The sequence below is a fragment of the Pteronotus mesoamericanus genome, unplaced genomic scaffold (assembly GCF_021234165.1).
Source record: "Pteronotus mesoamericanus isolate MK-2021 breed Mesoamerican mustached bat unplaced genomic scaffold, CSHL_Meso_final contig_177, whole genome shotgun sequence".
Classification (NCBI taxonomy): domain Eukaryota; kingdom Metazoa; phylum Chordata; class Mammalia; order Chiroptera; family Mormoopidae; genus Pteronotus; species Pteronotus mesoamericanus.
Window position 1 is genome coordinate 6786056 of NW_026555073.1, and position 27209 is coordinate 6813264.

General features: G+C 36.1%; 1 protein-coding gene and 1 pseudogene across 3 annotated transcripts in view; one reads left to right on the forward strand and one right to left on the reverse strand.

Moving 5' to 3' along the window:
- ATRX (ATRX chromatin remodeler) overlaps window positions 1-27209 on the forward strand; it is a 193496-nt gene that overhangs the window by 111148 nt on the left and 55139 nt on the right. For all 3 annotated transcript variants that reach the window (XM_054566663.1, XM_054566664.1, XM_054566665.1), the window contains 11 exons: window positions 335-476; window positions 3072-3181; window positions 4115-4261; window positions 4415-4592; window positions 12780-12917; window positions 14382-14557; window positions 15857-15974; window positions 18811-18941; window positions 19752-19840; window positions 19968-20140; window positions 22273-22426. In XM_054566663.1, the coding sequence (XP_054422638.1) occupies window positions 335-476; window positions 3072-3181; window positions 4115-4261; window positions 4415-4592; window positions 12780-12917; window positions 14382-14557; window positions 15857-15974; window positions 18811-18941; window positions 19752-19840; window positions 19968-20140; window positions 22273-22426 (1556 nt within the window). The remainder of the gene's footprint in view (window positions 1-334; window positions 477-3071; window positions 3182-4114; window positions 4262-4414; window positions 4593-12779; window positions 12918-14381; window positions 14558-15856; window positions 15975-18810; window positions 18942-19751; window positions 19841-19967; window positions 20141-22272; window positions 22427-27209) is intronic.
- LOC129065319 (secernin-3-like) lies at window positions 1323-2809 on the reverse strand (annotated as a pseudogene).

Consider the following 27209-nt stretch of genomic DNA (forward strand, 5'->3'; position numbering starts at 1 on the left):
GGAGCCACATGTCTATTCAAATTTTAATGGTGGCACCATATGTTAGTTTCGAGCAATTCTTTTCTCACATGTAACATGTATTGAGATATCCTGAGTGTGAACCAATGAGCTAAAGTACTGACATTCTCATAGTGATTGAAAGTCTTGTGGGAGCTTTTGGCGTTGGAAAACATCGAAACCAGTGATCTATCCTGGTCTTATTGAACGAAAATATTGGTTGTGTAATTTTGAAGTGGGTATGTTTTTATTTTGAAAGTTTTCTTTTAGTGACAGCAGTACTCCCCCCTTCTTTGCAAGATTTCTAAGAGCTTGACTATAATTCTCTTTTTTGTAGGTGATAGAAATTGAAGATGCTTCACCCACCAAGTGTCCAATAACAACCAAGTTGGTTTTAGATGAAGATGAAGAAACCAAAGAACCTTTAGTGCAGGTTCATAGAAATATGGTTATTAAATTGAAACCCCATCAAGTAGATGGTAAGAAACTGTTAGATGATTAAAATATTTTGAATTAAGTTTTAGAAATGTTTGATGTTTTCTGTCTGTCTCACATTCTGCAAAGCACTGGAGGAACATTGGTGAGCAAAAAAAAAACATGATCCGTGTTCTTATAGAGCATATAAGCAAATGAGGAAGAAGAAAATTGAATGATTGTGATGATAATTAATATTATAAAAGGGGAAGTAAATACCACTTACAAATGGTTGTATATGGCTAGTGGACTTCACCTAATCTGCAGTGGCTGGCTAAGGTCAGCTGAGAGGCAGGGAGAATTTTGGTTAACTCAAAACCTCCTTCAGGCCATCTGATTTCAACATTTTGAGGTACGTTTGTTAAGTATGTTCTTATATTGGTATTAGAATGATACCAAATTATCCCTGCCCTCTGCTTTGTTAGAGTGGAATCAGTACATCAGTTTTGAGTGTGTATGTCAATGAATTCTTAAGTAAAGTTCTGCAGTTGCTACTCCTTGGATATTCAGCCCCCCCTTTTTTTATAATAAACATAAATCCATGCACTATTTTAATGTTTTGTGCTTTATGCATTATTGAACACGTGTGATTTGTAAAAAGTTAATGTAGCTACAAACAAAGTAACACAGGTCAGTACCTGATCTAACAGCTGGCCATCCCATGGTATATGGGTCTAATTTCAGTGTTCTTTTTTTTCTCAGTATTGTAGCAATTATATGCAGTTTCAACACTCAAGTCGTCACTTGAATGCTATTAAAGAATAATCATACCTGCTCACACTAGGTTTATATCACTTACCAAGGTGATTGATTCCGACTTTGAGGAAGATTGCTGACCATTTATATGGCCATTAAGAACTAATATTTGACTGTTAAATCTCAATTTCATCTTTTGTACACTGAGGAAAAAGATTAAAAATTTTACCCACATCAGTAGACGCTTGTTTTGAAGATTCCATCTCTTTGAATAGTTCTTTTTCCTATTTTGTCATGTTCAATATTGTTTTGGGTTTTTCCTCTTTATTATCTGTTGCTTCCAGTGCCTATTGATAGATAGATAGGTTCCCTGCTCTTGGTAGAGTGGGGTTTCTTCTGTCAGGCTTAACCTTAAAATGTGGCTTTAAATATTGGTGAATTGGTGTACAATAGTTGTGAAATATTTGGCAGAAATATAAAAGGCTTAAAAACAGATCTCTCAGGATGAGGAGTCCAAGGAAAGACGTGACTGTAAGGAAGGTTGGAGTCTTGAGGTAAAATAGAAACCATACTTGCAGTGGTCGGGAATTCTCCCTCCATAATAATACTCCTTGGTTTATGTCAGAGAATTTCCATCCTTGTTTCAGAAGTTATGTTTCCTTTGTGTTTATTGAGAAGTTTGTAGCCTTCAGAGTGTCTGCCTGGTGAAATCATCATCTTGGCTGTGTCAGTAGAAGAGTATGTTACTGCAAAATCAGACTCCTTTTTACCATTTCACCAGCCTTTCTCCTTAGCATAGTTCCTCATGTTTGGGTGTTTCCTGTTGATCTTGGTTGTTAAAGAATGCAGATTAGAAATATTACGAACTCCCTCTAGGTTGCAGGTTCCACCCCCGATCATGGCATGTACGAGAGGCAGCTGATTGATGCCTCTCTGTCACATCGCTCGCTCTCTCTCTCTCTCTCTCTCTCTCTCTCTCTCTCTCTCTCTCTCTCTCTCTGTCTCTCTCTCTCTCTCTCTCCTCTCCTCTCTCTCCGTCTCCCCCCCTTTCTCTCTCATACTTTTTCTGCTGCCCAGGACTTCCCTTCAGTCTTCAGACTCCAAGATTCGTTCCTATCAGCTATCAACTAACTTCTGTGATAGCTAAATGCCATACCACCCTCTGAACAATTTCTACCCTGCCCATATTTTTCTTTTCCTCTTTTTTCGTAACTGTTGACACTATTACAGATGTCCCTCATTCCCACCCTCTCCCCGCTCCACCCAGCGCCCGCCAGCCCTCACCACATTGTTGTCTGTGTCCCTGGACCATGGCATATATACACATATGTTCTTGGCTAATCTCTTCCAGTCCCCCTCAGCTCCTCCCTCCTGAGACCTGTCAGTCTGCTCCGTCTGTCCATGGCCCTGGTTTTATTTTGTTCCTCAGTTTATTTTGTTCATTAGATTCCACATATGAGTGAGGTCATATGCTGTTTGTCTTTCTGTGTCCCAGCCCCCTTTCTTATTCAGTCTGTACTAATGAATAAAGGGAGAAATGATAAATTACCTCCTGTTTCCTGACTGACTCAATAAACCTGAAAGTATATTTGATAGAAATCTGTTTCTTCTTTGGATAAAGTTTCCATTTTAGATTATTCATATGCGTCTTTGGGCCATCGTGATGGAGAAGGTCTGAGGTGAAATCTTAGGTATCACCTGAATGAAGGAAAGTTCACCTGGTTGTGTTTTCACTGTCGAATTTTTTTCCAGTTAGGGGGGGTTATCCTCATTTACATTGAAGAGATTCTTTGATTTTTAAAGTTCTATTTCTTAGATGTTTTGGTAATGTTTTTGATATGTTTATGAAGGAAGGTTTTTAACTTGGGCCTTTACATTGGACTTAATGAAGCTGTTCTTTTTAGGTGTTCAGTTTATGTGGGATTGCTGCTGCGAGTCTGTGAAAAAAACAAAGAAATCTCCAGGTTCAGGATGCATTCTCGCCCACTGCATGGGCCTCGGTAAGACTTTACAGGTAAGAACCTGACGACATTCTGTTCTTGTGCATTTATTAATTCAAGAATATAGGATTCTGTTACGTTCCAGGTGCAGTTATAGAGGCTAGAGATAAAGCAGTGAATGAGAATAACAAGGTCCCCCCGCTCAGATGCTTATATTCTTGTGGTGAGAGATTTTAATCAAATAAAATAAGAATATGCATTTTCAGATAGTAAGTGTTAGGGGGAAAGCATCTTTTAGGAGGTGATATTTGAGCAGAGATCCTAGTGAAGTGAAGGAATGGGGTTATAGGCCTAACCAGTAAAAACCGGAACGATTCTGAGGGAGGAATGAACTTCCTTTACAACTTTTGAATAGTCTGTCCTCCTGTAGTAATGAGAACATAACTGTTTTCACTATTAAAATACTACATTTCTGAACGGCAGGAATTGTAGCAGAGATGTGAAATTAGTGATTATATGTGTAATTTTAAACCATAAGATAATTATTGTAGATTCAGAACTGTTTAAAATGGAATAAAGTACTCTGTAACACAATTCTCTCTTAAAGGGGGCAGCGGTATTTTCTGAAAAGTTAACAAGAATGTTCTGTGGAGGCCAGGAACTTAGAAGCTTTTTTGGTGTGGTTACTTCTTATATTCCTATTATTATTATTATTATTGCTCAAAAAATCATGAAGTTTAGAGTTGGAAGGGTCTTATACATCATCTAGTCCAACCCCCCATTCTTATATAGAACATCTTTTCCCCTGTACTTTGTCTCGTTTGGAAAGTGTGGGCATTGGTTATTTGCTTTTTTGTTTAAAGCAAAAAAAAAAAACAAACCAAAATCAAAAACCAAAAAAAACCCAACCAAAAAAACAACAAACTATTGAATTGGAAGATTGCTTGATTTATTAACTTTTTGTGGATATTGAAATGCAGGTGGCAACTTAATTTGTTTTCTTGTAGGTGGTTAGCTTTCTTCATACAGTCCTTTTGTGTGAGAAACTGGATTTCAGTACAGCTTTAGTGGTTTGTCCTCTTAATACTGCTTTGAATTGGATGAATGAATTTGAGAAGTGGCAAGAGGGATTAAAAGATGATGAGAAACTTGAGGTATTATATTTTAATGTTTTTATTATTAAAATAACTGCATGAAATTATTATAGTAAAAAGACTTTTCGTTATTAGTGATACATATTTCAATGGGGGATTTAGTATTTGTACATTACTGATATCTACCTCTAAAACTTTATTTTCCCACAAAAGGTCTCTGAATTAGCAACTGTGAAACGTCCTCAGGAGAGAAGCTACATGCTTCAAAGGTGGCAAGAAGATGGTGGTGTTATGATCATAGGCTATGAGATGTACAGAAATCTTGCTCAAGGGAGGAATGTGAAGAGTAGGAAACTTAAAGAAATATTTAACAAAGCTTTGGTTGATCCAGGTAAGATATTAATAGGCACTGAGAGAGGGAAGCAGATTGAATAAAAAATGTGCTTTATGTTTTATTTAACAAATACTAATTGAGCAACCACTAAATAGCTGGTCTTGTTTTATTTATCCTTATCCTTAAGGTCTTTCCCTTTTTTAAAAATCCTCCCTCGAGGATATGTTCATTGATTTTTTAGAGAGAGAGGAAGGGAGAGAGAGAGGAAGGGAGAGAGAGAGAAAGGGAGAAATACCAATGTGAGAGAGAAACATCGATCCATTGCCTCCCATACGTGCCCTGACTGAGGATCCAACCCACAACGCTCTGGTGTACTGGACGATGCTCCAACCAACTGAGCCACCCAACCAGGGCTTTTTTTGGGGGGAGGGTCTTCTTTCTGTTTCTTGATATAATTTCATGAAGACAAAATCACCCCTAATGTTGCCAGCTGTTCAGAATGCACTTGCTGAATCTGGAAATGTTTGAGGTTTTCAGGTGAGACCTTGTAATCACCTAACAATGTGTCACGTGCCTGTGTCTCAATGGCAGATGTTTCCAACTGATTGAATATTAGATGATAGCAAGAGCTCACTCCATACTATGAAAACAGTTCTTAAGTTTCTTTCCCAACTTTGTCATTAGAAGAATAGCTGCATATTTTTTTCTCTCTTGAAGGGCCTCACTATGGAAGGTTAATAATTGTAATACTGTCTGCCAATCCTTATAACAATAATCTTCATGATGCGAGATCCAAATACTTCTCTTGTTTCTGCTACTTAGAAAAGCAGCAAGTTGTACTATCCACAGAACTAATTTTAAATATTAATTTGTATCTGTAATTTTTCCTTTTATTCTTCATCTTGTCATATCTAGTTACTTAATACACTATTGAGGCTTTAGATGTTCATTGAGAAAGTCTAATTTTCACTCAAAAAAAATAACATTCTTTATAATCCATGGGTTTGACTCTTTTTTATTTATTTTTTTATTTTTCAGCTTTATTAAGGTATAATTGACACATTAAATTGTAAGATAATCACTGTACAACATGATGATTTTATATATATAGTGAAAGGATTTCACCATCGAGTTACACATCTACCACTTCACATATTTACCTGTTTTTGTAAGAACCTTTAAGTTCTATGCTTAGCAAATTTCAGTTATATAATAGTCATCACATTACACATTTAGATCCACAACTATAGTCATCATGTTACACATTTAGATCCTCAGACTTTATTCATCTTACTCTTTACTCATCTTACAACTGAAAGTTTCTACACTTTTGCCTCTTTTTTTAGATGACGATATAGTTAAGATATGTCAAAGTAACTTTACCATTGCATCTCTCAGCCTAATAATATGTTTTATCTTTTTCTCATGATTAAAATAGTTGTCTATAAGTCCTGTGGCACTTTCATTGTCACAGAACTATAAGCTAGTGAATAGTATCGTAGCATGTTCTTCACAAGTTTTCCTTGGAATGGTTCAAAGCAGTTGTTTCAGATGCTTCATGTGTTTACTTGTCCATGAAGAAATGAAGAAATTAAAACTCCTAACATCAAGGGTAATATTTGTTGTTTCATGTAAAGTATTTAGTGCCATTAAAAATAACTTTATATTGGAAATATTTCTGCTTATAGAAAAGTAGAAATGATAGTAAAGAAAGCTCCCATATACCCTGTATCTACATCCCACACCAATATCTTACGTTGCCGTGGTGGTTTTTATCAAAACTAAGTTGATATGTTGTTGCCATATTGTTAACTGAACTCCAAACTATATTTGGATTTCATGAATTTTTGTATTATCATCCACATTCTGTTTCAGGATTCGATCACATTGCATTTAATTGTCACATCTCCACAATCTCCTCCGGTCTGTGACAGTTTCTCAATCTTTATTTTTCATTATCTTGTCGATCTTCAGGAGTACTGTTCAAGTATCCTGTAGAATGTTCACTAGTCTGCACTTGTTTTTTTGTGATTAGACTAGGGTTATAGGTTTTTGAGATAATATATGTACACCGGAGGTGAAATACCCTTCTTGTCACATGATGTCAGGAGTACATTAAATCTGCATGACATCACGGTGACGTGAACTTTCATCACTTGATGAAGGTAGTATTGGCCAGATTTCTCTACTGTAGAGTACTGTTTGCACTTGTCTTTATTCTTTGAAAAACAGTGACTAAAGCCTAGCCTAGCCCACCCAATTAGGGGGAGGGCAAAAATTAAGCTCCATCTCTTGTAGTGGGCAGTATTCACACACAAAATTTAGAATTTTTCTTTAGGAAAGATTTGTTCCTTCTCCACTTATTTAATCAGTCATTGACTTATATTAGTATAGACTAATCATCTATTATTAGTTTATATGTTAAATTATAAACTAACACTATATTTATTTTGTTCAAATTGTTCCAATTTGGCTGTTGGGAAATCTTTCATTTTGGTTCCTGTGTCCCTTTGATATTTTCATCCTTTTGGTTTTTTTTAAGTACTTCATTACTTTCTGGTGCTGTAAGATGCTCCAGGCTCATACTATATTGTTCCCAGCACAGGATCATCCATTTCAACAAGGAGCTATGGTTCCCTTTATTGTAAAATGGTGTTTACAAACCAGTATCTGGGCACTGGGTATATCTGTTTTTACTGGAGTGTCATTGCTTATAAGTCCCCCAAGCAGACAAAACTAGGTGACACGTATACAAATCCATGCATATATATGTATCCATCCACTTTTTTGTGTGTATACATACATTTGTCTTTCTGATTGTATAAAGATAAACTTTCATAATGTCTTCAACTCTAATCCAGTGTGACAACCTTTTACTAGCCTTTTCAACAGTGAAAATCTTGGCTCCAGCCATCCACCATTTATTTGCTTATTTGTTCAACTTCATTATTTATGTAAGGTAGTTTCAGAATTGTTAACCTGTACCACCATGATAAACAAAGTTACCAACTAGAGCACAGTGTTTATGTATGATTGCTTTTTTTCTACAGCTTCATGATTTCTAGTTAAATAATCATTTTTTAAAGTTATGTAGGTCAGTTCCTTTATTTTGTTGTTTGTATACAGTAAAGTTTATTCTTTGTAATGCAGGAATTAATGGGTTTTTACAAATGAATAGTCATCTATTTATAACCTCATTGCTATAATTCTTTCTTGTTAATTTCATAAAAACAATTTAATCACTTTGTTGTTTATTGTGGTAACTTGTGTGTTAGCTTACATTTTCCCACTTTTTAATCTAATGACTGGAATTTATTGTGGCAAAATACACATAACATAAAATTTATTTACCCATTTAAAAACCCATGGCCACAGACAACAGTATGGTGATCACCAGAGGGAAAGGGTGTGGAGGAAGATAGAAGAGGGTAAAGCGGGGATAAACAGTGATGGAAGGAGAGAAAATACTTAACCATTTTAAAGTGTACAATTCCGTGCCATTGTGAATATTCACAGGAGTGTGCGAGCATCACAAGTATTTGCTATCCCACATAAACAAGTCCCGTAACACATTAGGAGTCACTCCCAAATGTGGCCTCTACCCATCCCCTGGAAACCACCAGTGAATCCACTTTTTATCTCAGTGGATCTGCCTATTCTGGACATTTCACAAAACTGTTTCTGGACATTTTGTAAAATTGGAATCTTATAATATCTGGCTTCTTTCACTTAGCATGACGTTGTCAAGCTTTATCCATATGGTAGCCTCAGTAAGTACTTTATCCTTTTATAAACACACGATATTAATTCAAGGTACCGTTTGATTTAAACAATGAGATAGATCTGATGTTATTATATAAAATAGTGACAAATTTCCATAGTGCCTTGAACCATTTCAGTCAGGCTTGAATTTTGAAACAGGAGAACTTTTCTCCAAGCCTCTCTCTAAATCCCTTTTCTTCTGCTCTCCAGAGCCTAATTGATGCCTTTTCCCTGTACATTCTCTGAAATGATTTCCAAGTATAGCTATTTTCAAGCCCTGCCATTTCATTTATATATTATCATTTGAATGACGTTATCCAGACGATGTATTTCCAAGATAAAACTATTTATTTTAAACATTTACAAAATTTTAACGTTGGGAAATGTTACATACAATCCTGTTTTAGTAAACAAAATACGAACAGTATTTCACTTTTTATTGACTCAAGTTTATTAATGAGTTTATTTACCTTTATTCTTTTTTCCTACTTCTACACTCTCAGATAGCCTTACTAAGGATAGGGCTTCCTCTCCATTGTGGTATTAATAGTGCTTTTTTAGTAAAATTATAAAAAACAATATATGTTCTTAAGCAAAATACAATCAGAAGAAAAAGGTATATATTGAAAAGTAAAAGTTCCTTTCCTTCCTCCCCCACTGTAGTTTCATGTGTATCATTCCATAATTTTTTGTGCTTATGTAGGTATTCATTTTATTATTTTTATATAGATATAATTGACACAAAATATTGTATTAGTTTGCAGGTATATTGCAAAATGATCACCATAGTAAGTCTAATCAACATCCATCACCACACACGGAAATTTTTTTTCTCACGATGAGCACTTTTAACATTTATTCTCTTGGGGGGTAGGGGGTAAAAGGGGACTAATGGATAATGGAAAAAATACAATAAAGATTCAATTAAAAAGAAGACTCTCTTCATAACTTTACAGCATTGTTGATTATAGTTACAGTGCTGTACAGTACATCCCCAGGATTCATTATTTATTAACCGAAAAATTGTACCTTTTGACTGCTTTTACCCATAATCTATGGCCCCATCTCTGGCAACCGCCAATCCTTTCTCTGTGAGTTTGGTTTTTGTGTTTTAGATCTCACATAACTGAGTTCAATCATTGTTTTGTCTTTCTTTGTCTCACTATTTCACTTGGCATAATGCCCTCAAAGTACTCCCATGTTTTCCCGAATGGTAAGGATTTTTCCCTTTCTCACAGCTGAATAATATTTCATTGTATATATATCCCACATTTTCTTTATCCATTCATTCATCAGTAGGCACTAAGATAGTTCCTTGTCTTGTCTATTGTAAGTAAGTTGTAAGGAACATGAGAGTGCAAATCTCTTTTTGAGATAATCATTTCCTTTGGATGTACACCCCAAAGTAGAATTGCTGGGTCATAATGGGGTTCTGTTTTATTTATTTATTTATTTATTTATTTATTTATTAATTATTTTTTTTAAGAAACTTCCCTACTGTTTTCCTTAGAGGCACCAATTTACATTTTTACCAACATTGCACCAGGGTTCCCTTCTCATCACATTCTCACCAACACTTGTTATCTGATAATAGCCATTCTAATGTGTGAGGTAAAATGTCATTGTGGTTTTGATTGGCATTTTCACAAGTATTAGTGATACTGAGGCCCTTTTTGTGTGCCTCTTGGAAATTTGTATATCTGCTTTGTAAAAGCATCCATTAAGATCCTCTTCCTGTCTTTTAATCACATTGGCTTTTTTTGTTAGCGTGTATTTTATATTGCAATGCCCACCCTCGGTCTCAATAATTCATTAGGACTCACAGAACTCAGAGAAGCTGTTATACTCGTGATCATGGTTTATTACAGTTAAAGGTTACAAATTAAAGTGAGACACACAAAAAAGTACGTAGGGCAGGACCCAGGAGAGATGCAAGGCTGATCTGTCAGTGGAGTTGTGCGGAGAGCGCTTGCTCCTCCCAGTAATGACGTACGGCGATTGGCGTGGAATGTTGCCAAACAGCCATGCTCATTTGAGCCTTGTGGTCTAGTCTGGATTTAATCACATCACGTAGACGTGGTTGACCACTCATGTGGGTGATCTAAGTCTCCAGCCCCTCCAAGGGGTCGAGAAGATGCCATATCGCATAAAGGGGCTATCCTTGCCGCCATCCCATAATCATACCGTTAGCGTAGACTACCAGCTCTGTCCAAAGCCCCGGAAGTGTGTCGAGCTCCACCCCCCAAGCAAAGCTTACCTGAGCTCCACCTTCTGTCACCTGCCCCACCTCTTCCTCGAAACCGGTGCCCAAAAGGTTGGGGACCGCTGACCCAAGCCACTCACCTTTCAAGGTTAGTACATATCTACGTCATCAATTTTAGTTCTGCATCAGTCATTATACCATAGTTTTATTAACCTCCCCTTAGACCAGCTTTTAGCTTGTTTTCAGTTTTCTACCTTAACAGACAATGCTTCGGAGAATATATGTCTTTGAGTACTTGTGAAAGTATATCTTTAGGATAAATTCCTAGACATTGAAATACGGATTAAATGGTGCAAACATTTAACATTTTTAACAGATTTAGGTTAATTTAGATTCCTACCAAGAGTGTATGACAGTACCTCTTTCACTACACTCATGAGCGCCTGAGTATTATTAGGTGAGGGAAACCGTGTAAATCAGGAGTCCTCAACCCCCAGCTGCGAACCAGTACGGTCTGTGACCTGTTAGGTCCGTGGCCTATTAGGTCCGTGGCCTATTAGGTCCGTGGCCTGTTAGGAACTGAGTGGCACAGCAGCAGGGGAGCGGTGGTTGAGCTGAGCAACCCACCGGAGCTACACCTCCTTCCCTCCCTCCGCCCAGCACGCCCCCCCACCCCGCTCCCGGCCCGCCCCTTCCGTGGAAGAGCGGTTTCCCACAAAACCACTCTCTGGTGCCAAAAAGGATCCGGACCGCTGATTTAAATCACTTGTGTAAAAGGTTTTTTTTTTTTTTTCCTCGAGAAAAGTGTTTTGGATTCAAAATAAACAATACGTAGTCTTTTAATACAAAGCTAGCTACAGATTTTAGCTGCTAGAAAGCATATTAATAATTAAAAATGCTATTCGTGTAGCTCCGTCTGAATACTAGATACCAATTATGTTATTTAATCCATACTGAAGCAGTTACTTTTTTGTCTTTATTTTATTTTTTTATAAAACATGTTTATTTTATTACAGTTGTCTCAATTCTTCCCCCTCCCTTCCACCCATCCCACCCCCACCCCCCGCTCCCACAGTCAATTCCCACTCCGCGGTCCATGTCATGTCGATGGGTCATTCATACATGTTCTTTGTCTAGTCCCTTCCCCTTCCTTCCACCATTGTCCTCTTTCCCCCTCCCCTCTGGCCACTTTCAGTCTGAAGCAATTGCTTTTGAAATCACGGGGAAGATGAGCTTTCTTTAATGCCTCACAGATGGGGCTAGTCAGAAATGGCTGTTGTTGCAAATCAGTATTTAAATAATATTAGTGTATGTTAACCAGCAACGAAATTTTGTACGTGGAGCACTTTATCAAACAATGCATGTATTATTTTAATAAAATAAGGTTATATATTTCTTTGAAAGGGCGTCTCAGCTGAGATATCTCTTAGAGCTTAGAAAGTGTTCTCCCTACCCCTCAAACCAACAGTAAGTCAGTTCAGCTGTTCTTATCAGTTAAATCGCCCCCCCAGCAGTGATTGTTATTTGGCATAAGTTAAATGGAAAGTACTGCATGGCCTGTAATGATTTATATATTATTTCTTAAAATGTAACTTTTGAAATTTGTCTTTTCATGTATATGTATGAATTTCTCTTAGCCTTAGGTGATAGTTTTTATTTGATACACTAGTGCTGAAGTGCTAGTACCTCTATAGATACTGTTTTTCATTTATAAAAGCTAATTGCTTTTTCCAAGTACCTCAAATCTGTTGGGGGGTTCTTTTGACCCTTGTGATTATCTTTGTTCTCTATTTTGGAGTAACACCTATATTAGTACTTAAATACTCTGCTGCTGGGATGTAATTAACACTAGTTTGTGCCACATGAAGCTAATATAGCACCAGGTAAAACATTACTATTTTTAATTTTTTTTAAATTTCTTATTTATTTATTTATAAAGAGAGGGGAAGGGAGGGAGAAAGAGGAGAGAAACGTCAATGTGAGAGAGAAACATTGATCTATTGCCTCTCATACTCGCCTGAGCAGGGACTGAACTCGCAACCCAGGCATGTGCCCTGACAGGAAATCGAACCGGCAACCTTTAGCTTTCCAGGACAATGCCCAACCGACCGAGCCACTCCGGCCAGGGCTAAAATATGACTATTCTTATAAGAATGCTGTTTATCGTCCCACACAAGCAGCACTGTAAAAGGATTAATTAACTTTATTTACTTAAATTGAATACATTTTCACATTTGTTATAGGTTAATTCAATGTTGTTTTTCTATACATTTTTATAGGCCCTGACTTTGTTGTTTGTGATGAAGGCCATATTCTAAAAAACGAAGCATCTGCTGTTTCAAAAGCTATGAATTCTATACGATCAAGGAGGAGGATTATTTTAACAGGAACACCACTTCAAAATAACCTAATTGAGTGTGAGTTAATATTGCTGCTATGCTGTAGACTAGAGTATTAGCTTTGCCACTTTGCCATTCGCCTTTCTGTTATTTAGTATAGTCTCTGACCATGATCAATATAGGTCCATTTTACTGTGCTGTGAAAGAATACCTTACATTTCAAGCAGAATGCTTTATAAATATGCATGGTCAACTACAATTAAGAGGTGTGTCACTGTATTCAAATATATAGAATTCAAAGTATATAAAAACGTATCAGAAGCCTTAATGATTGCTTTAAAGCACGAATGCGTTTATGAGTATTCAAGAGGTATTGTAGCAAAATATATCTCGTTTTGGGGGCAATAGTGGCAGAAAGTTGCAAAGCAACGCCAGGTGTGATCGTTTTAGGAAGGTGGACGTGGGCGAGGAGAGCTGTGGAGAATCCATGTCAGGGTAGAGTTGGTGGGGGCGGAGGTCAGATGATGTGAACCCAGGGAAGCTGACTTGTGAGTGTTCCTCATTTTAATTTGTGTGTAGTGACACTGAAGAGGGAAGGGGAGTTATTCAGCAACTAACAAATTGACATTTCCTATTATAATCCATTGTAGTAGCTTTTTGTTATTTTTATATTGTTTCCATTCATTTAGCGTATATATAGTAATTTAACTTTTTTATTATTTGTAATACTGATGATTATTTCACTTTAGCCTATATTTTCATTGTTTTTGTCTGTTCCGGTTTTCCCCTTTTCTGTTACCACACTTACAGAAATGCTATTTTTCATTGTGGCCCTAGTTGTATAGGGTAACTGATAATTCTGTTAAGGTTGTCTGGAACCAGATCAGTAATAAAAAATTTGATATAGTAGCTTATTACATGATTTAATTGTTTTAGTTCAATAACTGGTTATTTTTTTTCCCACAAAATACTTTTCCTGACCATAAAAATCATGGTTAGAATTATAGAATGCTTGTTTTTTTTAAAGATTTTATTAATTTTTAGAGAGAGAAAGGGAGGGAGAGAGGTACAGAAGGATCAGTGTGTGGCTGCCTCTCACATACCCCGCACTGGGGACCTGGTCTGCAACCCAGCATGTGCCCTGACTGGGAATCAAACCCATGACCCTTTGGTTTGCAGGCCGGCGCTCAATATACTGAGCCACACCAGCCAGGCCTAGAATACTTGTTTTATACTTCATATCTATTATAAAGAATACTGAGGTAGAATAAAATGCTCTTAGGAATTTTAAAAAACATTTATGTCTATAATTTATTTGAATTTATTGTTTTTAATGTGAATTATCATCTTGTTTATATTATCCAGTCCTAGATCAGACTTAAAACCAATGTTTAATCTACGCTCAGTTTGGTTTTCTTTTTTGTAGATTAATTCTAATGCTTCCATGGCATGCATTTTTTTGACACGAGCATCTTATCAGAGAATTTTTTTGAATCCTTTTTGCCATCGTTGTTTTTAATGAACTAATATCTTCTGTCTTAGATCATTGCATGGTTAACTTTATCAAGGAAAATTTGCTTGGATCCATTAAGGAGTTCAGGAATCGATTTATAAATCCAATCCAAAATGGTCAGTGTGCAGATTCCACCATGGTAGATGTCAGAGTGATGAAGAAGCGTGCTCACATTCTCTATGAGATGTTAGCTGGATGTGTTCAGGTACAAATACATTTCATAGTAATAAAATACTGTTACTTCAGGATATTGCAATCCCAAGATATTTTCAGACTTTATACTTTATTTTGTGTTTTCTTCCCCCTTTTTCAATATGTAGTTGCACAGTGAAATCTCTTTGCACTGTCTGTAAAAGTTGAGGCAACATTGATTTTTTAAAAAATTCCATTGAGAAGTTTAGAGCATAATTCATTTGCCAAGTGTGTGGCTTCATATTTTAATATATAAGTGTTTCGATTACTCAGCCTTAAGATAGGGAATATGTATAAAGAACACAGCTATTACGATTAAGAAAGTCCTGTCCTCAGAATGGTTGTAGGAAAGGCATTTATGACCTATGAGAGGTGGCATTTGAATGTAATCCTGTAAAACAGTCTTACTATTGTCAAGTACAAACAAAAACCTGAATGGTCTAGTAGTATTGTTTATATACCCATTTTCAATGAACCTTTATTAATGTGTATATAAGTATGTCGAGACTTGTCGAGCCAACAGTTAGTAGAACTCAAAGTCTGCACAGTTTCTTCCAACACTAGATACTAATGGTAGCCACAAAAATGTGGCTACCTGGACAGGCTATCCTTCTACCAGGAATATACTTCCATTGTATAAGGCAAAGTCATCCTGTTTGTTCAGGTTGGCGCAGGTACGAGCAAGCACTTGGTTTCTGTTTGGCTGCTACTACCTAGGCAGTGTTTTTTCAGTTTTAGGTAGTCATTTGTGTCTTGCATCCTAGTGTTCTTTCTTTCCTATTCCTGTAATTAAATGGTTTCAAGAGTGCTTTATACATGGCCTGGTTTCTCAGTTGGGCAAAGATTCTCCCTGAAGTTATGTGTTACCCTCTTACACATAGGACAACTCAGAGTGCATCTGACTTTGATTCATCAGTTTTACTGTATGATTAAAGCAAGTCTTTTTGCTAGCACTGTCTAGTACATCCGCTACCCACCTTTTCTCTTTTCCTTTTTATTACATATAGAGGAGACCATTTGAAAACCTAAATTGCTCGCTTGGTAATGTGACCACTTCCATTTAAAACCTATGTTGCAATATCCTTTTACCAGTGCATCATATTGTGTAGTCAGGAAATTCATTACCTGCAGTCATGTGGGGATCATTGTGTGATTAAAGAGGGTAAATATGTTTAAGAAGATGTTTTCTTATATGTTTGGTAACTTGTTTATGTGTATCTTTTAGTTGCAGGCAATCATAATTCTTACAACAGTTCATTCCTGTCATGTGTTTAGGTTAACTAATTTTTGTTCTCTTTCTTATTAATTACAGAGGAAAGATTATACAGCATTAACGAAATTCTTGCCTCCAAAACATGAATATGTGTTAGCTGTGAGAATGACTCCTATTCAGTGCAAGCTCTATCAGTACTACTTAGATCACTTGACAGGTAACAAATACTATCAGTTTATTGTTTTTATCTTCTTTATAAATACATTCTTCTTCTGTAGAATGCTGCCTTAGTAATTTTACTGTGTCAGTTGTTCTTGATCAATTTTGCTTTTGAATAAAATGGATATGCTTATTTTGTAAAAGCACAAAAATATTTCTATAGTATTAAAAAACACTAATATTGTAAAAATAAAATTCAGGAATAGTCTGGTGAAAAACCATATATATGAATAAAGACTTCAGCCCTGGCTGGTGTGGCTCAGTGGATTGGGCGCCAGCCTGCACACCAAAGGGTCGCCGGTTTGATTCCCAGTCAGGACACATGCCTGGGTTGCGGGCCAGGTTCCCAGTGTGGGGTGCGTGAGAGGCAACCACACAGTGATGTTTTTCTGCCTCTCTTCCTCCCTTCCACTTTCTAACAATAAATAAATAAAATATTTTTAAAAAATAAATAAATTAAAAAAACCCACTCAGTGGCTTACTTTTCATCTACATTTTTATTCAGTTACTTTCCAGCTAATTGTTCGTTCTTTATGTTTTCCTGTGTCTTGCATGTATTTTCAAGATTGTCTTTAACATTTCTTTTTTTTTACTTTATTTTTAAATCATGTTTATTCTATTACAGCTGTCCCAGTTTTTCCCCCTTTGCCCTCCTCCCCCCATCCCGCCCCACCCCCTGCTCCCACAGTCAATTCCCACTCTGCTGTCCATGCCCATGGGTCATTCATACATGTTCTTTGTCTAGTCCCTTCCCCTTCTTTCCTTCATTGTCCTCCTTCCCCATCCCCTCTGGTCACTTTCAGGCTGCTCCATGTTTCCATGCCTGTGGTTTATTTTGTTCGTTAGTTTATATTGTTGAATAGATTCCACTTATAGGTAAGATCATATGGTATTTGTCTTTCACCAACTGGCTTATTTCACATAACATAATATTCTCCAGTTCCATCCATGATGTCGCAGAGGGTAGGAGTTCCCTTCTTTCCTTTTTTTTTTAAAATGCAGATTGATTTTATTTGTTTTTTTAATGTCAAGATCCATTATAAAATATTAAAAAATTTAAATCCCTTATAAAGTCTCAGCAGTGAAAACATGACACCAGCACAGAAATAATCAAGTAGATCAATGAAATAAAATGAGCATTCTAGAAACAAATGTATTTATCTGTCTAACAATGTAACATATGGTTAAATTGATATTTCAAATCAACGGGGAAAATAAAGCTTATTCAACAAATAAGGTGCAGGGACCACTATTACTTGAAATAAAACAAATACAGAGCAGCCCGCCCACCTTCTCGAGTCTCTACCGCACTCCTTACCAGTTAGGTTGTGCTAATGCTGATTTCTTCTGTCTGTCTGAGGTTATAAGGCCTCTCTCGCTATTGTTCAGTTGTTTGTTTCAGGTGATTTCTCCACAGTTTAGTTGTAATTCCAGGTTCACACTGGGAGGAGGTCACTGTGACTTCCACTCACTCCTCCGCCATCTTGATTCTCCTAACATGTCATTAAACATAGTGAACAGTTATAATCTGTCATTCTAGTTCCTGAAATCCGTATGTATATTTTTCATCTCTCTTGTTTCTGTCAGTTCTCAGACATACCACCTTGTTTCCCCGTGTGTTTAAGTACTTTTCACCACAAGTTACTAATACTCCTTGGAATATCGTATGTATGTCGGAATTCTTAGTGGCCTATATTAACGATTGAGTACTGCGGAAAGGGTTTATAATTGCTTCTGCCAGGGGGCTGGGGAGATAATTAGTCCGGGATTCATCTATATTACATGTGCTTGAGGCTTCTAATACTCTCTAAGTCAGTGTTTTGTTCCATTGGATTATGCTTCTGTTTCCCACCTCCCCTCCCCGCCAGACCATAGGGTTTTGATTATTACAGCTTTATACTATAGTTTGAAATCAGGGAATATGACACCTCCACCTTTGCTTTTATTTCTCAAGATTGCTTTAGCTTTAAAAAATGCCACTTGGATTTCGATGGAGATTGCACAAAATTTGTATATTGCTTTGTGTAATATGTCCATTTTAACTATGTTGATTCTTCAAATCCATGAATATGGAATATCTTTTCATTTATTTGTGTTTTCTTCCAGTTCTTAGAGTAATCTCTTGTAATTTCCAGTGTATAGGTCCTTCACATTTTTTGTTAAGTTTATTCCTAGGTATTTTATTGTTTTTGTTGCATTTGCAAGTGGAATTGTTATCTTTACTTATTATACTGAAATTCATTGCTAGTACATAGTAATGCAATGGATTTTGTACATTGATTTTGTATCCTCAACTTTACTGTACTTTTTATTGTTTCTATTTTTTTTTTGTGAGTCTTTAGAGTTTTCTATATAAAGAATTATGTTGTCTATAAAAAGTGACAGTTTGACTTCTACATTCCCAGTTTGGATGCTTACTATCTCCCTTGCCTGATTGCTCTGGCAAGGACTCCCAGCACTATGCTGAGTAAGAGTGGTGAGAGTGGGCATCCCTTGTCTTGTTCCTGATCTTAGAGGAAAATGTTTCAGTTTTTCCCCATTGAGTATATTAGCTGAGTGTTTGTCATACATGGCCTTTATTATGTTGAGGCACTTTCCTTCTGTACCCATTTTATCGAGTGTTTTCATCTTAAATGGATGGTGTATCATATCAAATGCCTTTTCTGCATGTATTGAATTAATCATATGATATTTATCCTTTATTTTGTTTATGTGGTGTATGACTGCCAAAAGAGCTCATTGCACAGATAAAATTAAAAGCCCTATTTTTAGAAACACCTTGGTTGAAACAGAGAATTCTGATGTCTTAACATGAACTGTTTTTTGTTTGTCAGGTGTAGGTAATAGCAGCGAAGGTGGAAGAGGAAAGGCAGGTGCAAAACTTTTCCAAGATTTTCAGATGTTAAGTAGGATCTGGACTCATCCCTGGTGTTTGCAGCTGGACTACATTAGCAAAGAAAATAAGGTAAATCAAATAAAAGATCTCTGTTGGGAGCAGAATAACTTTCGGAAAAAAGTTCATCCATCTAGACTGACTGTATATTTGAGTTTTCTTTTGCTTTGTGGTATAGTAATTCAACCTATTTTATTTCCAGTTAATTTCTGTATGTTGGAATGCATTATGATTATGTAATGAGGAACTAAATGTTAATCTTAACATCTTTCTTAACCATAGTAAAATGATCAAAAGTAAGAAAGGAACATTGTGTGAGTTCTCGTAACTAAACAACAGACTTTAATTGGATTTTCATAGTTCTTGTACTTTTTATTTTTTATGATCAATCTAAGACCTCACATTATATTTACCATATTTTGCTGCATATAATGTTTACCTTTTTTGCCCACATTTTTTAGGGAAAAACACGGATGCGTGTTAAACATGGGTAGTACTAATTCAGTGTCTATATAAATGTTTTCAATTATTTATGCTTATGTGTTTAAAGTGTAACTCTAGAAAACAATATCTGTAAGCAAAATACAAAAAAAACAAGTCTCTAAATATAGATAAATAAATAAATACATGAATTAAAAAATTAAAATATATGATTTTTTTCCCCCTGAAAGTTTGGGCCAAAACTGTGGGTGCCCATTATACATGGCAAAATACGGTAGTAGTCATATGTGTCATGTCACCTTTATTTTTCTAATGATAGTTCCTCAGTTCTACTTTATCTCAGGGCAATTAACTTATCTTTATGAAATAAAGAAGTATCATTATAATTTCCAATGTAAGTTGAGATAAACTATTAAAACATTAATCATTTTTTTTCTCTAGGGATATTTTGATGAAGACAGTATGGATGAATTTATAGCCTCAGATTCTGATGAAACCTCCATGACTTTGAGCTCCGATGATTATACAAAGTAAATTGAATCTTTTTGTGCCCTGCGTTGACACAGTAAAACTCGCTTCTTGCTGATGATCCTGAAGATTGGCATGTGTATCTTTATTCTACCTTTTCTAATAGTTTGAATTTGTTCTTTATTTTAGAAAGAAGAAAACAAAAGGGAAAAAAGGAAAAAAAGATAGTAGCTCAAGTGGAAGTGGTAGTGACAATGATGTTGAAGTTATTAAAGTCTGGAATTCAAGATCTCGGGGAGGTGGTGAAGGAAATGTGGATGAAACAGGAAACAATCCCTCAGTTTCTTTAAAGCCAGAAGAAAGTAAGTCTAGCGCATGTTGCCTTTATCATGGAACATGTTTAGGAATGTAATTATCATGTTAGTACATTTTCAATTATTAATTACTCTCTCTAGCCCTGGCTGGTATGGCTCAGTGGATTGAGTGCTGGCCTGTGAACTTGAAAGGTCATCGGTTTGATTCCCAGTCAGGGCACATGCCTGGGTTGCAGGCCGCGTCCCCAGTAGGGGGCGCGTGAGAGGCAACCACACACTGATGTTTCTCTCCCACTCTCCGTCCTTTCCCTTCTCTAAAAAATTAAATAAATAAAATCTTTAAAATGATACTTTTAAAATTGTAAGAACAACTTTATGCTGGGCACATTAAAACTTAGATGAAACAGAACGTTCTAGAAAAATATAACAGCACTGAATGTTCATTGCAGTTATTTCGCAGTAGCCAAAAATTAAAAATAACCTAAGAGTCAATGAATAGGAGAACTCATAAATGAAGGTATATTTATGCAGTTGAATACTGCATGACAGAATGATTGAATAAGTCTTCTTTGAGTGAAAAATGGAAAGTATATTGCATTATTAAGTTGTAGAATGATACAAATAGTATGGTATGTATAGTAAGTCCTCACTTAACACTATCAATAGGTTTCACAACTTTAAGCAAAACTGTATATAATGAAACCAGTTTTACCATAGGCTAATTCATGTAAACAAGCATTAAGATCCTGTAGCATCTCATTAATGTTGTAACAAACCAACTTTGAACAAAATGACATTATTCAAGGACCTGCTATAATTTACAAACATGAAAGATGATGTACAGTTTAGAGGTACACATATAGTGAAAATATAAAAACATACATACAAATAATAAATATATACCTTAAGGTTTTCATTGCCTCTCCAAAAGAACAGAGAGAAAGAGAAATGTGACTGCGTAAGGTCACTTATTAGGCTTCAGGTGTATCAAAAGCAGATTTAGAAGGTCTTCAGATTCGATAAAAGTGGGATGTGGAAACACAGCTTTTCATTATATTCTATATACATTTCTGGGTATGTATAAGATAACAAAAATCTATAAAAATGTAAAATACCGTATTTTGCCGTGTATACTGTGCTCCCATGTGTAATGAGCACCCATGTTTTTTTGCCCAAACTTTCAGGGAAAAAACTTTTCATTTTAATTTTTTAATTCAATTTTTTTATTTGTTTATATTTAGAAACAAAACCGATTATCGGATTCCAAGGTATTACTTTGCATACGGATATTGTTATTGCTTTCTAGAGTTATGCTTTTAACGCATAAGCATAAGTCAGGGATTTAAAAATGTTTATATAGATACGGAATTAGTACTACACATGTATAATGCACATCCTTATTTTTCAAAAATTTGGGCAAAAAGTGAGCATTATACATGGCAAAATATGGTGATTAACATTAAAAAGCAATTGAGAAGGTACAAAAACAGGTTAAACCTATACCTTTCTCATTTTGGGTTGATCAGTATTTGTTTTAGTTTTCCAGAATTCTAGAAGCACTTTGCAATGTTTCCCACCCTTGCCCCTGAGATCTTTTCTCTCCTTTTCCCTGCGGCAGCCAGTCTGCCATCCCTCTCTTTCCTTCTTTTCTGTCTCCGTCTCTCTTTCGGTCTTCTTCTGTCATGGTACCTGTCTTTTGGGATGTCTTTTGGGGGTTATTATATATCAGGGCCTGGCGACCTCTGCCTCTTCGAATCTCTGACATTCTTAGCTCCTATCTCGAGCCTTTCCCTGACAGTATAGAGCAGGGTGTCTCTGTCTCTGTCTGTCTCTCTCTCTCTGTCTCTTTCTGTCTCTCTCTGTCTCTCTCTCTCTGTCTCTCTCTCTCTCTGTCTCTCTCTCTCTCTCTGTCTCTCTCTCTCTCTCTCTCTCTCTCTTTCTCTCTCTCTCTCTCTGTGTCTCTCTCTCGTGGTAGTAGTGTTTTTTCTCTCTGGGCAGGAGCATGCCTGTGCGTGCATGTGTTTAGCTCCCCTCCCCCAAATCCCTATCATTCTCTTTCTCACTCTCTCCTTATTTTGGTCTATATCTGTTTCCCTTGGTCTCTTTCTTAATCTCTCTCGGGGTCTTTTAGTTTCCATCCTTATTTGCCTGCTTATTTATGTTTCATTTATTTTATTTAGGTAAAGCTACTTCCTCCTCTAATCCAAGCAGCCCAGCTCCAGACTGGTACAAAGATTTTGTTACAGATGCTGACGCTGAGGTTTTAGAGCATTCTGGTAAAATGGTACTTCTCTTTGAAATTCTTCGAATGGCAGAAGAAATTGGGGATAAAGTGTAAGTTCTTTCCTATTTTATTACATAAATGAACTTTTTGATAACCTTTCTATTATTTAAACAATTTATTTGAAGAAGTAAGTTTTCTGTTCTTTCTTTCTAAAGATGGCATTATTTTGAATAGCGTAGTGATAGACAACTATCTTCCTTCTGAACCAGTAGTTCTAAGTGCATAGTCTGGTTATTTCTTTAGTGCTGTTTTTTCCTGCTGGCTGTTGCACCCTGAATTTATTTCCTTGAGCCAAATGTCTAGTTGATAACTATATATTGCCACCTTCAAAATCATTTTTTCAATCCATGTAGCCCAGGTTTTACCCTGTCACTTTACTGAGCTTTTTCCCACCTCAAGTCCCTTAATGACCTTTTAGTCCCCAAATCTAGTGGACATCTCTCAGACTTTATTTTATTTCACCTTTTTGACAATTCTCTTTGTCATCTCTCCTTTGTTTTTTGTTCCTGTTTGTTTTACTTATAGCATTTGTGCCCCCATTTCCTTCCCTGCATCCCCAGCCCCCAATCTCATACTTCCCATTAGTATTTAATAATATACTTTTATAGTGTTGAACCAGGCTTATTGTTTAGGTTGTTATAATGTCCCAGCATCTTATCATAAAATATTTTAAAAATGTATCTGTGATGCTTTTAATAACAATTTAACGTAAGGCTAAAAAAATCAGTCATCTTTGGCATTAGTCAAAGCTGACTCCCAGGCTTTTGGCCTAAGCAGCTGGTGGATTATGGTATTATTTACTAAAATGGGCAATATTAGGGAAGAACTCCGTTCACTTGAGGTAGTAATGGGTCTTGCTCTGGATATGTTATGTTTGAGTAGCCTGTTAGATATCCAGGAGGTGTCAGGTATAAAGTGGATATTTGAGTTCTGAGTTTCTGAAGGGAAAGGAGAGATTATTACTCTAGACATGCTCGTCCTTTTTTGTACTGTCAACTTTGTAGTTTAAAATTGTTTTTTATTTGATACCATACAAGAATTTTAAGAATGTAGAAGAGATTTTAGTGGTCCTTTAATTTCCTAACCAATGCAGGACTCTGTGTACAGTGTTTATCGTAGATATTCTCCTACCTTTCCTATGATAGAATAGTTGCCAGCTCATAAGGCTACCTATAGTTGAATACTTCAAATTATTAGGAAATGTACCCTTTACTTCATACACTTTTACTATAGCTGTTTCCATTCTGTTCTAAAATAGAATATATCTACTTTTTTTACACTATTATCATGATCATTTTTAGTTATTAACCCAACTGATGGATGTCATTAGTGTTAAGACTATAAAACCATGCATTTCCAGAATTGTGATTACCATTATTCTTTATCTGTCTAACATTTCATTCTGTTAAAACATAATTTTCAAACATAATGAAGAGTGGAAAGAATTTGATAATGAATACCTGTATACCTGTCACCTGGAATTGATACTATACTCTATATTTACTGTATCTTTCTTTATTGCATATCTATTTATCCACCCATTCATAGATCTTATTTTCCTGATGTCTTTTAAACTAGGTTGCAGACATCACTACTATTATTTCCATTGTCTTGTCTTCAAAGAGTAGGGGATGTACCACTCGTCTCATTTTTAGCTTCTCAGTTCATTGATTTTTGTATGGCATGATTTCAGTCCTGACCACATGGTCTTGCTTATAATTCAGATTTTAGTACCCATCTCAAAATATGGTTGCAGTAAACAAAACACTTCAGCTGCCTTTTTATTAACACAGTTTTAGTAACGCTGGCTCTTGTTTATTTTGAACTCTATGCATCCATTCAAGCAATCCTATAGAGAGGTTTTCCAACTTTGGGGGAGGAAGGAATTTTACTCATGTAGGTTCTTTTACCTGGTCTAATACAAAAATCAACATGAGCCGGATTAAGAGGAAATAACAAAATTTAATTACATATGTACTTAGGGCAGCCCCACATACATGACAGAATGAGAGATCCGACAAACAGGAGAGTTTCAGAGGCAGGAAGGTAATATAAGGTGCTTCTGATATCCTGAGCTAAGTAATGATGCAAAATGCCCCGAGGATTCAGAGGAGAGGGGGAAGATTTGCAGGATAACAGCAAGTGTTTAGTAAATATAAGTTTGCCCTGCCCTATAGATAGGTCATAAAAAGTTATTTTTGGTAAAAGTTCCTCTTGAACCTTCAGGGTCTCGTTTACCTTCACCTCAAAATAATCCACATGCCAAAGTAGCACATCTTGGAGAGATCATCTTGTTTTGAACCCCTTTACAACCTCTAAATACCACTGTTGATTGGTGTTGAAATCTGTGGTCAACAAAGACATTTTTTTTTTTAAAAGTAAGTGCTGTTAAGTCAGATTCCCGTATTTTCTATGTGTGCCATTGATTTTTTTAGACCCAAATACATGGAGGGGGGGTGGCAGAGGTAGGTGTACAATTTTTTATATAGAAAATAATACAATAATTAGCCCTGGCTGGTGTGGCTCAGTGGATTCAGCACCAGCCTGTGAACCATAGAGGTCGCCAGTTTGAATCCCAGTCAGGGCACATGCCTGGGTTGTAGGCCAGGTCCCCAGTGGAGGGTGCGCGAGAGGCAACCGTGCATGGTTGTTTCTCTCCCTCTCTTTGTCCCTTCCTTCCCCTCTGTCTAAAAATAAATAAATAAAATATTTAAAAAATATAATAATTAATAAATAATAGAAGAATAAACTCTGTTTAGCACTCTCACAACTATAAACTTTTTGCCTCACCCTGTAAAAACTTGATATTTCCACAGGGTGAGAAATAAATGAATTTTAGTGATTTTTGCCAGTGATCTGTTAAAAAATGTTTAACAACTGGTTCTCCAAATGAATGAATGAATGAATTTATATATATGAGAGAAAGCAGAGAAACAAGAAAGGAAGACCTGATTTGTAACATTTGCTGCTTTCCATGGTATAAATGCTCTCACCATGGCCAATTCAAGCTACCAACATGATGTCAGAGGTGAAGAGAGATGTTAACAATCCACTTTGTTTCTAGCTACTTATAGTCAACTCAAGTACACCACTGATTTCAGCTCAGCCCTCCTGATTAATTTTTCTTTCACTTAAATATTAAATTCAGATTTAATCTTTATTCCCAGATTTTTGACATTTATGATTTGGCAAGTATTGCTTTTATATTTTCACTTGGGTCATTTATAAAATAAAGCCAAAATAGTTTACATAAGTATAAAAATTATTACTGATCGGGACAGTAGTTCATGTTGTCTGCAACTATGAAAGGTTAACATAGGTAACCATTAAGTTTGTAGTCACTTGGTCCTAATAACACTATCTTTTTCACAGTGAGACTTACCTGAGCTCAGTGGTTCTCAGAACCAACCTTAATACTGACTCAAGTCAATTGTTTTCTCAAATAGCCCAAATTCAAAATTAATTCCAATTAAGTAGTGTTTCTAAGAATTTAAGTTTCCCACTTAGAGGAACTGTCAAAAGCTTAATTTGTAGTTCAGAAAGAATTGATTGAATAAAGCTTTTGATTCTGGGAAAAATAACCAGTCTACTGAAGGATCACAGTATAGCCCCTGATAATTTACACTGAGCACCAGGAGTAAATTCGTTTACTTCCCAGTATTTTAGGAGTACCTACTAGTAGACGGTTGACTCCCACAGTGCAGAGTTTAGGAAGCCAACAGTAGTCAACGTGGAGGTCGTTAACTCCCAACAGTTGTTTCATAGTTTGAGTTGTCCTTTTTAGTTCTACTAAAGCTGAAGACATCTAACAGTGAGAGTGAAAGATCTTTTGGAGTCATAGGCATCTCTCTCCTACATTACAGCCTTCAGAATCAAAACAAAAAAAAAATGCTTGCTGCAGGTATCTATTTCCTTGTATACTGACCTACTTTGTTTGCATATATAAGGAAAAGCACAAATTATATTCTTTCTAGAATTCTTTTTCACTTCCAGGTGTATTAATTATACCCCCTTCTCACCAACTGGATAGATCAGAGCAGTGGTTTTCGAACTGTAAAGCCTTGTAAGTTGATGGATGACCTAGAGCAGAGGGTGAGGAGCCATTAACACCTTTTCTCCTCCCTTAATGCCTGAAACACCTTGCTTCTATGTTATTTTCTATTTTAACTTTACATAAGACATTATGTGAACAGATTGTTTTCCTAGCTAAAAAGGAACTACTGAGGATAGAGAATCGAGAATCTGCAGATACATTTGAAATAGAATGGCAAAGTATTTAGATTGTGTTACAATCTGAAATTACTCAAATTCTTTTCGTGAGAAGACGACTTCTCATATTCTCTAAACTGTGTATTTTGCAGAGTCAAAGTTTTCCATCTTGACGAAGTCCAGTTTATCAACTTATATTTCATATATTTTCAGTGTCATGTCAAAGAATGGTTTGTCTAACTCCAAGAAGATTTTCGTTTTTGTGTGTTTTTCTAAACATTCTGTAGTTTTACATTTTAAATTTAGATTTATGCTCCATTTGAGTTAATTTTTATAAAAAGTATGAAGTTTAGGCCAAAGTTGGTTTATTTGAATATGGATGTTTAGTTTTGCCAAGACCATGGACTTGCCTTTACCTCTTTGTCGAAAAACCAATTAACTATATTGTGTGGCTCTCTATATGTGGACTGTATTTTCTTCCATTGATTTGTGCTTGTCCCTTCATCAGTACTGCACTGTTTTGATTCCTCCAGCTTTGGAATTCTGTAGAGTTAGGTCTCCAAGTTTTTCTCTTTCAAATTTGTTTTGGTTACTCTATATGCTTGCCAGTCCCATACAAACTTT